Source organism: Petaurus breviceps, unplaced genomic scaffold (assembly GCF_028583685.1).
Source record: "Petaurus breviceps papuanus isolate PSGF00001 unplaced genomic scaffold, PetGlider_PUasm1.0 207, whole genome shotgun sequence".
In the NCBI taxonomy this organism is placed as follows: domain Eukaryota; kingdom Metazoa; phylum Chordata; class Mammalia; order Diprotodontia; family Petauridae; genus Petaurus; species Petaurus breviceps.
This window is the reverse complement of record NW_027185850.1, coordinates 22,192,443-22,206,161: the sequence shown is the minus strand read 5'-3', so window position 1 is coordinate 22,206,161 and position 13,719 is coordinate 22,192,443. Positions and strand designations below refer to the sequence as shown.

The 13,719-nt window shown below is 47.7% G+C and overlaps 1 protein-coding gene across 3 annotated transcripts in view; it reads left to right on the top strand.

Moving 5' to 3' along the window:
• LOC138164959 (transcription elongation factor A N-terminal and central domain-containing protein 2-like) overlaps positions 1–4,469 on the top strand; it is a 31,431-nt gene extending 26,962 nt beyond the window's left edge. For all 3 annotated transcript variants that reach the window (XM_069092956.1, XM_069092955.1, XM_069092957.1), the window contains exon 5: positions 3,169–4,469. In XM_069092956.1, coding sequence (XP_068949057.1) covers positions 3,169–3,357 — 189 coding nt within the window. In that variant the 3' untranslated portion in view covers positions 3,358–4,469. The remainder of the gene's footprint in view (positions 1–3,168) is intronic.
• The last annotated feature ends 9,250 nt before the right edge of the window (positions 4,470–13,719 follow it).

The window sequence follows — 13,719 nt, the reverse complement described above, 5'->3', positions numbered from 1 at the left end:
AATGCACACAGTCACAAGCACACATACAGACAGAAACGCACACACAGACACACGTGCACACACACATGCACATACACAGTCACATATACACAGACACAGAAACGCACACACAGACATACACGCACACACACAGTCACAAGCACACACACACATACACACGCATCTTCCCTTGGTGACCGCTGGATGCTCCATGAGCTTTAATGGGGTCATACAAAGAGCTTGTAAGCGCACTCTTTCCTGCTCGCCTGGCTTCTAGCTCTCAGTTTCCCCACAGCATACTTGTCTTACCAGGTGCTGGTGGGGGAAGCAGCTCCGGGATCTTCAGGATTGTTGTCCTGTTGTGCTTATGGGGCACATGCCTAAAACGTGTCCTCCAGGACTTGAGCTCAGGCCTCCTAGATGGCTGCATGAACTTCTGAAAAGGTATCCTAGGAGAAGGTATTTTCTGGTGACTGCTGCTACGTGAGTGTCAGGCTGAGAGGTACCCTTCCCCTGTCACCGTTTCATGCTCAGGCTCCCTTTGTTAGCTGGTCCAGATGTCAGAACAGGGGGAGTTGGTTTAGAAGAGCCAGAGGAGGTCTGACCCAGGTCTAGAGAATCAGATTGAGATCTGAAGTCCAGACCTGGGATGAATCGTTGTTAGGGAGAACACTCTGGTAAGCCAGCTCTGGGGCAGCCCCAGTCCTGGCCCAACATAGAGTGTCTCAGCCCCTCAGGAAGGACAAAGGGCAAGTCCAAACCACACAGGGGCCATTCCGGCTTGTGCCAGACAGGCTGTCCATGAGCCCCCAGACTTCCCTCGCCCCAGCCAAGCCGGCTTCTGCAGTGGTTGGGAAGGGATAGGGCATTGACGTAGCAGTATTTGGCACATGGGGATCCTACCTTGCACGAGTAACAAGTAGACCTAATGCTTCTAAGGTAAACTGAGTTTTAGGACCAAAAGGTTCTTATTTGCATAAACATGCACAGCAGAATTTTATGAAAACCCAGGTATTCCCTGCAGTGAGAATAAGATTCTATGAGCAATTTTCTACAGTGTTGATGCTTTTGCCCCAGTAAAATATTAAATAGTAAATCATGTTCATCTAAAAAATTATATCACAGCAATTTGGTATACAAAATAGGCTTAATTTCCTCTGCTCTGCTCCAGTATCTTCCTGACCCTCTTTAGCTTTGGGGGCAAGGGAGGGCGGAGGGGAAGAGGGAGGGGGGTGTTCCACTCTGAGGGCAGAACTCAAAGCAACAGGGAGATCTTATAGAACAATAGACTATGTGGCCTGGCATAATGAAAAGTGGCTGCCTTCATTGTGCCCCCCCCCCCAAAACAAACCCCCACTCAAAACAAAGTGGGCCAAGAGGGGGGGAGATGTCCTTGTGAAGTCCTGGAAAGATTTCATTGAACCTGAAATCATAATTGAGTGGCTTGGTCCAATGGATGGATGGATGGATGGATGGGTGGATGGATGGATGGGTGGGTGGGCGGATGGGTGGAAGGAGGGATGGATGGGTGGGTGGATGGGTGGATGGATCAATGAATGGATAGACAAATGAAAGTAAAAGAGAAAAGAGGAGAGGGAGGAATGGAGTAGGAAGGGACACAGAGAGAGAAGGGGAAGAGAGAGAATCTCATACATGACCCCTAGTCTCCTGACTCCAGGCATTTTCACTGACTATCCCCAATGCCTGGGGTTCATCTCTGCCTTCTGGCTTCCTTCAAGTCCCATCCCTTTAACAGGAAGCCTTCCCAATCCCCCTTAACACCAATGCCTTCCCTCTGTTGGTTATCATCTATTTATCCTGTCTCTAGGTGGTTTGTTCATAGTTATATACGTGTCCTCTCCTCCATTAGATTATTTGCTTCTTGAGGGCAAGTACTGTCTTTTGTCTTTTTTGTTTCCCAGGGCTTAGCACAGGGCCTGGTACTTAGTTTTTATGTTAGTTAAATGTTTATAGACAAGGGGCGGCCAGGTAGCACAGCGAGTAAGAGCACCAGCCCCAGTGTCAGGATGACCTGGGGATCGAATCTGAGCTCAGACACTTAGCACCCACCCAGAAACACCTGGCCGGGTAACCTTGAGCAAGTAACTTAACCCCAATTGCTTAGGGGCGGCCAGGTGGCTCAGTGAGTAAGAGCACCGCCTCCAGTGTCGGGATGACCTGGGGATTGAATACCGGCTCAGATATTCAGCACCACACCCAGAAATAACTGGCTGTGTAACCTTGAGCAAGTTACTTAACCCCAATTGCTTAAAAAAAAATGTTTATAGACAGGCCAATAGAGCATGCATGTAAGTACTTATGGTAAGCCAGGCCTATTGTGATACAGAAATAAGCCAGAACGCCAGTCCCTACCCTCCAGAGGCCTCCACTCTAACAAAGGAAGATGACCCATAATCAGGTGCTGGAAAGGGGGTGAGGCTGCTGGTGTGGAGCCCGGGGCTCTTGGAGGTCTGGGGCAGGGACTCCCAAGCAGAAGAGAAGGCTTCAGTGCAGACTGACTGAATGCTGGCTCCTGATCCTCTGCTTCTTCCCCTGAAATGCAGCAATACTAACACTTAGAACATCTCTAACTCAGGCTTCTTCTTGTGAGAAATCACTTTGCAAATTTGAGAGGATGCTAGAAATGGGATTATTGCTTTGATTGGCCCCTCCTCAGGGTCCTCCAGCAAAGGCTGGCCCACCCCTTGGGCTGATGGGGGGATTCTCAGCCAGGGCTTTTGTGGGTGCTCTGTACCCCCCAGGCCTCTCAGATCAGCACTGATGTATTTTGGCCCCTCCTCCCAGGTCCTGTGGCCTAAAGACACTGATATCCTGATCAGAATATACAGTATTATCCTGATTTCTTGTCCTTTGTAGTTTCCTGAGCTGCAAGTAACAGGCCTCAGGACCAGTTACTTAGTTCAGGCAAGTTTCCTGTTATAATGGCAAATATTACCACCCAGCTGGGGTTGTGAATGAGGTCTCTGTCACATAGCACATGGCCTTGTTCCTTAATTGCCAGGGTGGAATTAATTTGCTCTTCCTGTTTCTCTTGTGACAGGAAGTAGATTTCCTTGAATTTAAGTTGATTAATGAAGGCCTCTGAGCCCCCAAGCTCTAGGCTCTACCGCTTTTAATCCTTGTGAAACGGAAGGTCCTCATTTGATAATTTGGCTATGTTTTTTTTAGATGGATCACCCACTGGTTGAAAATATCGAGCGTGAAGCTTTTCATCTCTGCTCCCGTCTCATTAATGGACCATATCGGCGGACAGTGAGAGCCCTGGTCTTTACATTAAAGCACCGAGCTGAAATTCGAGCTCAGGTCAAGAGCTGCTCTCTACCAGTCAACACACTGGTGCAGACTTACAAAAAGTGACCTTCACAGTCGTCCACGCCCCAGGGAGCGGCACCGGGCCCACCGAAGGCTGGCCGCTTCCCTCTTTTCAAAGGCCTCTTTGAGTTTGGGTGAGGGGGAGACCCGGCCGCCATCAGCCTTCTCCAAGTGCCATTCCATTCAGAAGGAGGGCATGAAGAACAACAGGGGATGGGCCCCGGCATCATTATCCGTAACAAGTGCCACTGTCTGAAAGTATCAATAGCTCACCAGGGCCCTCGAAGCACCATGTTTGTGATCACAAAACTAGGCCAGGAGGGTGATGGGGCTTATTGTGGGCTTGCCAAGGAGGCCTCTCAACTCATTCTCCTGTTGGGCCAGGAGTGCCTCTCCCTTCTTCCACCACCCCGCAGGTAACTGAAACTCAATTACTGGCCCTGGTGCTCTCAGAACTCACCCATCTGTCTTCCCTTTACTGTCCACCAGGGGTAAGCCTGCAGGAGCCCGCCGACGCCCCCCTCTTCCCTCATCCTTATCTGAATGTTTCAGCTCTTCCTTGAAGACCTTCAGCATTGGTCTCTGAAGCCCCCATGCTGGGGCTTCTAATGAGCTTGTGGCCTGAAGCGGCCAAACCTCGGCTTTATTGGAATGCCTGGCTATTAGACTTTAGAGATATATAGAAGGTGGATAATGAAATCTCTCTCTAGACAAGTTGGTTGAGAAAAATCTATTTTAGCAAATCATGACTGGCCTACAGGAGACTCCTTGAGTGATTATGTAAATGCAGTTTGCCATTTTTAAGAGCATGATAATAAACCATGTGGTTTAAAAATGCAGAAATGTTGACTTTTTCCTTGGAAAGCATATTGGACTGAAGACCTATACCAGTGTCTCACCTTCAGATTTGCTTTTAATTCTTTGAGTGAGAATCTTTCCATGGTCCTGACACTTTGCCCCAAGGTGTGCCTGACCCCTCTAAGAATAGGGCTCCCAGGACCAGGGGACTGGAGGATGTGTGGATCACCTTCAAGCTCAGGATCGGCTCTAGATTGGAGGAATTGTCCAGTTCCTTTCCAGATTTGGAAATGATTTAGGTTCCCTTGAGTTGACTTGCCTTGCTTAGGGTAGGTGCTTAATAAATGCTCTTCAAATTACATTGAATTTGTTGCATTCATTCTTTTTTTGCTTTTTGGAGGGCAGTTGGGGTTAAGTAACTTGCCCAAGGTCACATGGCTAGGTTTTGTGTGTGTGTGTGTATGTGTGTTAAAGTGTCTGAGGCTGGATCTGAACTCAGGTCCTCCTGACTCCAGGGCCAGCACTCTACTCACTGCACTACCTAGCTGCCCCTGTTGCATTCATTCTAACATTTATTCATGTGTGCACCTGTCTGAGGGGGGAACCAAGGAGTTGGATGTGGAATTCAAGAATCCCCTTGGTGAGCTTCTCCATCTGTCCCTCCTCCTTTCAGGTAGGGGAATAGCTTCAGATAAACAAAGAGCCTACACCTGTGCTCTCGCTGATCCAGGGAACTCTCAGAGGAGGCATTTCCTGTCCTGATACAAGTTGGCACCCTCTCTGTTACTTGTGGTCTTAGAGATCTGTCCAGAGCACCAAAAGGTGAAGCAATTTTCTGAGTCTTACCAATCTGTGTCAGAGGTAGGACCCGAAGCCAGCTCTTCCTGGTTTGGAGACAACTCTCTAGCCACCATGCTGTGCTGTTAGTAGCTAGTATTTCTATAAGAGCTTTACCAATATGTCCTCATCCGACTGTTACATATACCCAACAATACCTCCGATGTTATCTCCATTGTACAGATGAGGAAACTGAGGCAGACAGCAGGTAATCCACTTAACTCACTTTTATTTATTTAACAATCATAGGTACTCTCCTTACAATGGCCCTACAGCATACATCTCACAAGAATCCTGATCCTCATTTTACGGATGAAGACCCTGAGTTAGAGAGGTCCAGTGACTTGTCCACACCAAGTGTCTGAGCCAATCTTCAGAGGCCGCATTTCTTCTGAGGCTTGTACCCTGCTCCTTTCTGATTGTCTCTTGTGCTTTGACTTCAGCCCTTCCTGTCGGCTTCCTCTTGGCTTCAGAAATGCATCTGGTCCTGCACGTGTACACATGCACACTCGGAAGTGTATTATCAAGTGACCTTTTTGTGAAGAGACTGAAACTGTGGAGGAGAGAGCCCCTGGTGAAGGGTGACTCATGGCTCTGTGTTGACTGTGGATGTGGGCCAGTAATTGACTTTCTTTCTGGGTTGTCAATACCAAACAGCCACCACATGGTTGAGACGTTTCTGAAAGAGTCCTCCCGATGACATCTGCCATAGGAAGACAACCAGGCCTATGGGTCATGTGGACGAGGGGCTGGCTGGGCCCCAGCTTATCTCACCAGAGGCCACCCGGGGCCCTTGCTCAACTCCAGGAAACTAAAGAATAAGCTCTTTTATGTCAACCAGGAAATGATTGTGGGATGTGTACAGGGGCAGCTGGAAGAACCTGAAAAGTCAGTGGTCAGGAATGGAACCAAGGGAGGGGATCCTTGTTTCTGATAGAGCTCGGGCTGGTAGAGGCCAGGCTGGACAAGGTTAGTCTGCTTTCCATGTGACAGACTCAGGGACATCTCTCCTGTGCTCTCTGAGCCCTCTCCAGGCCACCTGCATCCCTAGTGAGGTCTGTGCCCTGATCTTGAAGCCCTTGACCATCTTGGTCACCCTCCTTGGAAGCTCACGGAGCTTTCCACCCTTCAGTCCTCCCTGAAGTGTGATGCTGCAAACACAAGCCTCCAGATGCAATCTGACCAGGCTGTAGGACCTTGGGCCAGTCACTCAACCTTCATCTCCTCATCCACAAGAAGAGTATGTGATACTTTATCGAATAAACACCATCATCCCCCTGATCTGACAGGTTAATATAATAATCCTGTGAAAAAGGAGATACGGTTTGTTATGGCCTGTTCCTGATGGGACCACATATTGCCAGTTTCCTTTTCAAGATGTCGCCTATCTTTGAGGCTGGGTTTCACCTCGAATCCCACCTCCCACAAGGAGCCTTTCCATTTCCCCTAAGGCTGCTGCCTTTTTTCTCTTATCTCTCGTTTTTCCCATCTAGTCCTTTGCATGTTGTCTCCTCAGGTGGGCATCAAGCTCCCCATGGGTGGGGATTATTTTTTGTTTTGCTTTCTGTCCCCATGGCTTCGAACAGTGCCTGGCATATAACAGTGCTTAACAAACTTGCTGACCCAACTTTAATGGATCCATTCTTTAATGTTTCCTGAGATCAAAGTCAAGCTCATGGCTCTATTTTGAGCACTCTGTTCCTTTCCCAACGTTTGGGTGGTTTTTTATTTTAATAGGACGTATGTCTTTCTTTACTCCTGTAGTAACTTCTCCATTTTCCACAACCTTTCACATCTCCCGGCCTGACTTGGATGTCTAATGCGGTGCCTGTGGGCCAGATAACTTCATTCCTTGAGGATGCCGAGGGGGCTCTCACCATCTCCTTCTCTTGGGTATCGATTCCCCATGAGTCACCTTTGTTTGGTCATTTCCAATTCAAAGGTCATTCTCACTGACAGAGAAATGGGCAAAGCAAGGACTGACATCTCTGCCTTCTGTTGTCCAGGATCATTGTACCACACACCCCAAGCAACGGTTCTGTCCCTTCTTTGATCCTCTCTCACCGCGATACCGTGTTTCCCCAATAATAAGACACTGTCTTATTATTTTTTTTGAAAGAAAAACACCAGAGGGCTTATTTTCAGGGGAGGGCTTATGTTGTCCTGCCTCAGCTCTCCTCCCCGGCACTGCTCTCAATGGCGCCAGCAAGCAAATCACTGGGGAAGAACAGGATGACGCGCTCACTGCTGCAGCTCTGATTGGGGGGGGATGGTGCATACAGAGGGTACCGTAATGTAGCGTGTAGCGCAGGGGATCACCTTCACTACAGTAGCAATCTCAATAGGGCTTATTTTCGGGGGAGAGCTTATTTTAGAGGAATCTTACACATAAGGGGAGGGCTTATTTTCGGGATAGTTCTTATTATCGGGGAAACACGGTAGCTTTAAAAAAAAAATACGCTTTCTAACCCTAATTGTCCATGCGCCAGGAAGACAACAGACCATTCCCTTGCTGTTAGACTGTTAAAATGCTGCCTCAGTATCCATCCCCAACAGGGCACCGTCAACTGTTCCTGCTCTTCTTCTACTAATGACCTCCCACTGATGTCTCGGGCTTTACTGGATCCTTCTTGGGAGGACAAAGCTGCTTCCTCCTCAAATGATGCAGCTCCGTTTTCTTTAGGGAGAGTGTCAAGCCTTGTTTTTTAGGTCCAAGGGCACAGCTGTCCTCCTCCTCGTCCTCATCTTCATCCTCCTCCAGGTCATCGTGCCTCTCCCATGTCAGACCCTTTCCCCCCATTTGTTTATTTGAGGGGCAGGAGTCTGCAGAGGCTTTCTCTTATAGGACGGAGACTAGTATACATTTGGAGCATAGACAACAGTGTAATTGTAGAGATGCGGGGGGGGGGGAATCTTCTATGTCTCAAGGCCCCTTGAAACTCTAACATTCTGTACCCTGCTTTGATATGCTGTGCTTAAAGGACCTCCACAACTCTGAAAAGATGTGTTTCAAGGGCTTTTCCATCCCAGTATTCTATGTTCTATTATCCTTCCCAGTTCTAACATCCTATGTTCTAAGGCCCCTTCCATTTGTAACCTTCTGTTCTAGATTCATCAAACTCTAAAACCCTGTAATTCTGAGATGTAGTGCCTTCCTGGAAGGATGATGCCATTGAAGATAGCTTTTAGTGGCACAGAAATAATGATGATAATATTAATAGTAACCAGCACTTATGGAGGAGAAATGAGGCCAGGAGACATTAAATGATTTGCCCGAGGTTTGAACATCTCGAGAGCTACGTTGCTCAATAAAGGCTGGATTTGGAGTTAGGAAGACCTGATTTCAAATCCAGCTTCAGACACTTCCTAGCTGTGTGTCCCTGGGCAAGTCATTTACTTCTTGGTGCCTCAGTTTCCTCAGCTATGAAATGGGGATAATATCAGCACCTACCTCCTGAGGTGGTTGTGAGAATTAAATAATGCATGTTAAACACTTTACAAACTTTAAAGCATTACAGAAATGCCCTCCATTTTTATTAGTGTCTGAAGCATTCAGGAAACATTCTAGCCTTTAGTTGTGTATTTGTCTTGTTCTTATTTTATATTTTCTCTCATTCCCTGCTCCCCAGAGTTGGAAGCCCATGTCCAAAGTCAAGTCTTCTCCACTGCCAGTGCATTTCCTGTGAAAATGGCTTTCAGTTACACTATGTACATGCGTGCATATATACACATACGTGTCTATCTGAGACACCAGATTATTTGCGTGTTGCCTGTTTATTAGAACATAAGCTCCTTGGGGGCAGGGACTGTTTGGTATTTGCCTAAGTGTCCCCAGTGCTCAGCACAGGCCTAGCAGACATCTACTAAATGCTTGTTGACTAACAGTGACAATGACTGCATTCCAGAGCCTGTTGTGAATAAATCAATAAATGCTGGTTGGCCTGAGACAGCTGATAGAATGTAACTCCTTGAGGGCAGGGGCTGTTTGGTTTTTATCTTTGTTTAGAGCCCCTGGAGCATAGTAGGCATTTAATAAATGCTCGTAGATTGACATTCCACCTGGACTCCAGGAAGGCCGTTAACAAGGTTTCTTGGGATGTCTTTGGGGCCCAGATGTAGAGCTGTGTGCTGAGATGAGAGCCAGAGTATGAACAGTTGGGTGGATTTGGGGTTGGTTGAACACCTGGACCCAAAGTCAAGCAATGTCACAGGGTTCTGCCCTCGAGCTGATTCTTCGCAATATTTCTCTCAGTCACTTGAATGAAGGCACAGATGAGCCAGGCAGAATCAGGAGCCCAAGTGATAATCATGATGAAAGTTCATTGTAAAACTTCCCAGCATGCAGAACTGAACACTGCATTCTCATCCTCTCCCACTTCTCCCCGAGCAGAGAACAGAAAGATAAAGCGATGCCCCCCCGCCCTTTCCTCTTTCATTTCTTCCCTGACTTGTTTCAGTTTCCTGGAGGAGAGAGCCAAGCTCTGAGGAAGCCAGGGAAGGGGCTCTTCTGTGAAGAGCACAGCACTCTCAAGGACATCAGGGACAAATTGCTTTTTGGCTGAGATCCTTCAGGGGTGAGGGTTAGGATGGGAGATGATCGCTCAAGATGGGCTTTTGAGATTTGGAAAGTGGGCTGCCCATTACCTGCGGCTCTTTCCCCCTTGAAGTATTGTAGAATGTCTGCCTTTCAGGGCATCTGGGAAAGGGAAAGAGGTCCATCAACTGATACAAGCACAGAGGGCTTTTGGGGGGATAGGGCTTGGAAGCCCCAAAGTCCTTAACCCTGCTGACAACCTCGGGCTCTGCTGGCTTTCTTGGACAAAATAAAGCTTCCATCATCTTTCTGCAGTGCCCTAGGAAACTTGAGAAAGCAAATGGCACCGTGGATTGAGTGCTGGATTTGGAGTCAAAAGACCTGAGTTCAGATCCTGCCCCAGACAACTTACTGACTGTGTGACCCTGGGCAAGTCTCTTAACCTCTCATCCTTAGTTTCTTCATTTGTAAAACGGGAAAGATGATAACACTCACTTCATAGGGCTGTTGTAAGGATCACATGAGACATTATGTACAGTGATTGGCAAACCTTAAAATACTATATAAATACTAGCAGCTACTATTATGAACAAAATACAAACCTCCCATTTGCAGGCTTCCCTACCATTTATCAAGTGTTTCCCTCACCAGAGCCCAATGAGTAGGCACTGCCAATATCCTTACCTGAATTTTACAGTGGAGAAGGTTCCCACACTGTAGAGACAAAACCAGAATTTGAACCCAAGCCCCAGGGCTCTCTCCCTCTGAAATATTTTTTTTTAAATAGAAAGTGTTGTATTGATAGCTTATAGTGCCCTAGAGTTTTACAAAGTGCTTTTCTCTCAATGATCTCTAAGGGAATGAGTCTCATCCTCATGAGGCAGATGGGGAAGCCAAGGTTCAGGTTGGGGAAGTGAATGACTGACTCCTGTTTGTCAGTGATCTCCTGATTCCCAAGAGGCTATTTGCCCTACACCTTATATGATTGTTGATTCTTCGATCCAGAGCTGGAAGGGTCTCGAGAGTCCAATGCCCTCATTTTACATATCAGGAAACTGAGGCCCAGAGATACCTAAAGCCACACAGGCAATCTTTCTTGTGGTCTTTAGACCATGTCTCCTAAGACCTGGGCAGGGAAGTTCTATATATTCTGGGCAGATCAAGCGTTTAAGCATACTAGAAAGCAAACAAAACAAAAATCACAAAACAGCAAAAACTTTTGAGTTGCAGTAAATTAGGGTAGGGGGCTTTTGTTGTTGAACAAATGATGGTTAGAGTTGAGCAGATAAATAGTGTTACAGAGACCCAGATCTGAAAAATGCCAGGAGTCCCTGATAATGCATTTCCCCTGCTCCATGGTGAAAGATGGAGCCGCTGGATTCTTTCATTTATAGAAAATCAAGTTCTTAAACTTGTTCCTGTCCAGCCCATTTGTCTTCCACTGCCGCCTTAGCCCTTAGGAACCCCACTTTGAGATTTGTAACTTGGTTTACTCAAGAGTTTATCACAGTCAGACCAGGGTGAGGACTCAGTTTGTTACTGTGGTTATTGGGATGAGAAGCAGTCCATCTGTAAAACGAGGCACCGGAAATCTCATTGATTTTAGCCATACTGACATGGACAATCCAGGGGGCTGACTAGTTGGGAAGCTCTTCAGGTTAAGTCTACCTCGAACAGCTCATACCCCAAAGCAAAGGAGGGAGCCCTTTAGGCAGAGTGACGTTAGGGTCCTGGGGTAGATGTGGGAAACCAGGCACATCAAATTTATGAAGGACACAGTGCTAGGAAAGGATGGAGAACACAATGAAGAACTGAGTTGGGATCAGTGAATTCCATTCAAATCACCATGTTAATTACCCACTATGACTAGGCAGCTAGACCTAAGGCAAATACAGGCAGCTAGGGGGCACCATAGTGCACAGAGAACCATGCCTCAGACATGTACTAGCTGCGTGACCCTGGGCAAGTCACTTTATCCTGTTTGCCTCAGTTTCCTCATCTGTAAAATGATCCAGAGGAAAAAATGGCAAACTTCCCCAGTATCTCTGCCAAGAAAACCCCAAATGGGGTCACAAAGAGTCAGACACAACTGAAAAACGGCTGAGCAGCAACAGCCACATGGCAAGCCATTTCACTAGGTGCTGGGGATCGAAAGTAAAAGGTGAAACGATCCCTGCCCTCAAGGAGCTTATGTTCTATGGTGAGGATACAAGTTCTCAGACAAGTTAACATAAGACAATTTAAGGAGTGAGAAAGTACTGACCCAGAAGGAAGGTGAGGATTAGGAATGCCTTCATTGAAAGTACAACCTGATTGGGGCTCAGAAGGAAGAAGATAAAGCTTCTGAGAGAAGGTGATGGAGGGAGGGGGCCTTCCAGGCAAAGGGAACAGCAGGTACAAAGGAATGGAGGCTGGAGAACAGCTAGTGGTCTGGTCTGGAGCAGTGGGTGTCCAAAGAGGACTAGATGCCCAATTCTTGTTTTTGTCCTAAAGGCAGCAGAGAGTCGCTAAAGTTTGTTTGTTTTACCTTTGTTTGTTTTTTGTTTTTGTTTTTGACCAGGGTTGTTATATGATGAGCTCTGTGTTATAACTATCAATTTGGCAGGTGTGTGGAGGTTGCAGTGGAGACAGCAGCCCCAGAGAACAGGCCAACCAGGGAGAGGCGATTGCACTAGTCCAAGCGACGAGTGATGAGGCCCTGCAGTGATGGCGTAAGTGGAGAGAAGGGGACAGGTAGGAGACATGTAGAAGGAGAAGTGATAAGACTTTGCAACAGATTTCATACGGGAAGGAGAAGATGGGAGATGATTATGAAGATGTGGACCAGGGGGCCTGGGAAGGTAGTGGTACACGTCAAAGAAATTGGGAAGTTTGGAGAAGGGATGGGTTTGGGGGAAAAAATGCTAAATTCCGTTTTGGGCACATGGAGTTTGAGCTGTTGATGGGACAGGTAGGTGGAGATGTCTAGCAGGCAGTTGGCGATTTGGGACTGGACTCTAAAGAGAGAGGAGGGCTGGATGTATGCATCTGGAAGTCATCTGTGTAGTTAGAACCCATAGGAGCTAATGAGATCAATGAGAGAAATGGGGTAGAGGGAAAGAGGACCAAGGACAGAGCCCAGAGGGACACAGAGTAGTGTCTGTGAGGTGGGAGGTGCTGGATAATGAGCCAGCAATGGAGGTGGGAGGAAGCCTTCAAAGAGATAGGAGGAGGCAGCAATGTCATGAAGCCTGAGGCAGGAGAGAGCATTCAGGAAGAACAGGGATGGGTGTAAGAGTAGCAGAAACTACAAGGCTGAAAAAGCTCATTGGATGGGGAGCGAGGGCAGACTCAGTCAAGTGCAGGGGTCAGAACCCCACTGCCAAGTACTGAGTAGTAAGTGGGTGGGTGGGTTGTCCTTCCTGTTCAAAGAGGCACAGGGTGCAGTGAGTGTGACCACAGGAGCTTGGCAGGCTCTACCACAGGTTGGGCACAAACAGAGAACAAACACGTGAACACTGGGAGCAGAGAGGGCTCTAAGCTTGCATAGCTCATGTTTCTTTGGAGCCACTGCACTTCTGCTTTGCTCGTGGAGCACAGTTCCTTCTTTGGTGCAGGCACACCACGCTGGGCAGTCCTGTGCCAGTGTCTCCCATGTCTCACAATCCCAAAATTCTTCAAGACAGACCTTGAGGGTGTCCTTGTACCTCCATGGGAGCACTTGCCTTGTGTGAGTTCTCTGGAAAATAGTCTTTTAGGCAAACTCACATTTGGCATGTGAGCAACATGACCCACCCATTGGAGTTGTGCTCTCTGAAGCAGAGTTTGAATCCTGCCGGGTGATCTTCGGAATCTTCCTCAGACAATTGAAATGGCAGTGACTCAGTTTCCTGGCCTGGTGCTGGTAGACGGGCCGGGTTTCACAGGCATAAAGCAGTGAGGTCAGCACCAGGGCTCTGGCAGGCAGTCTGACACTTCTCTTCCACACTTTCCTGCAGAGCCTCCCAATCACCGTGCTCGCCCTGGCAATGTGTGTATCAGCCTTATCATTAGTGTGTACCCCCCTGGAAAGGACATCCCCCAGCTAAGTGGACTGATCCACAGCATTCACAGGTTCTCCATTCCTTGTACCAGGTGGGTGGGTGAGGCAGTAGAGGCAGCAAGAGGAGAGACCCTTCTTTCTAGGAGTTTGGCAGTGAAAGGGAGTCAAGTGGGCTTATTTTGGTCGTGTGTTTTTAAGCATGGAGATCTGGGCATGT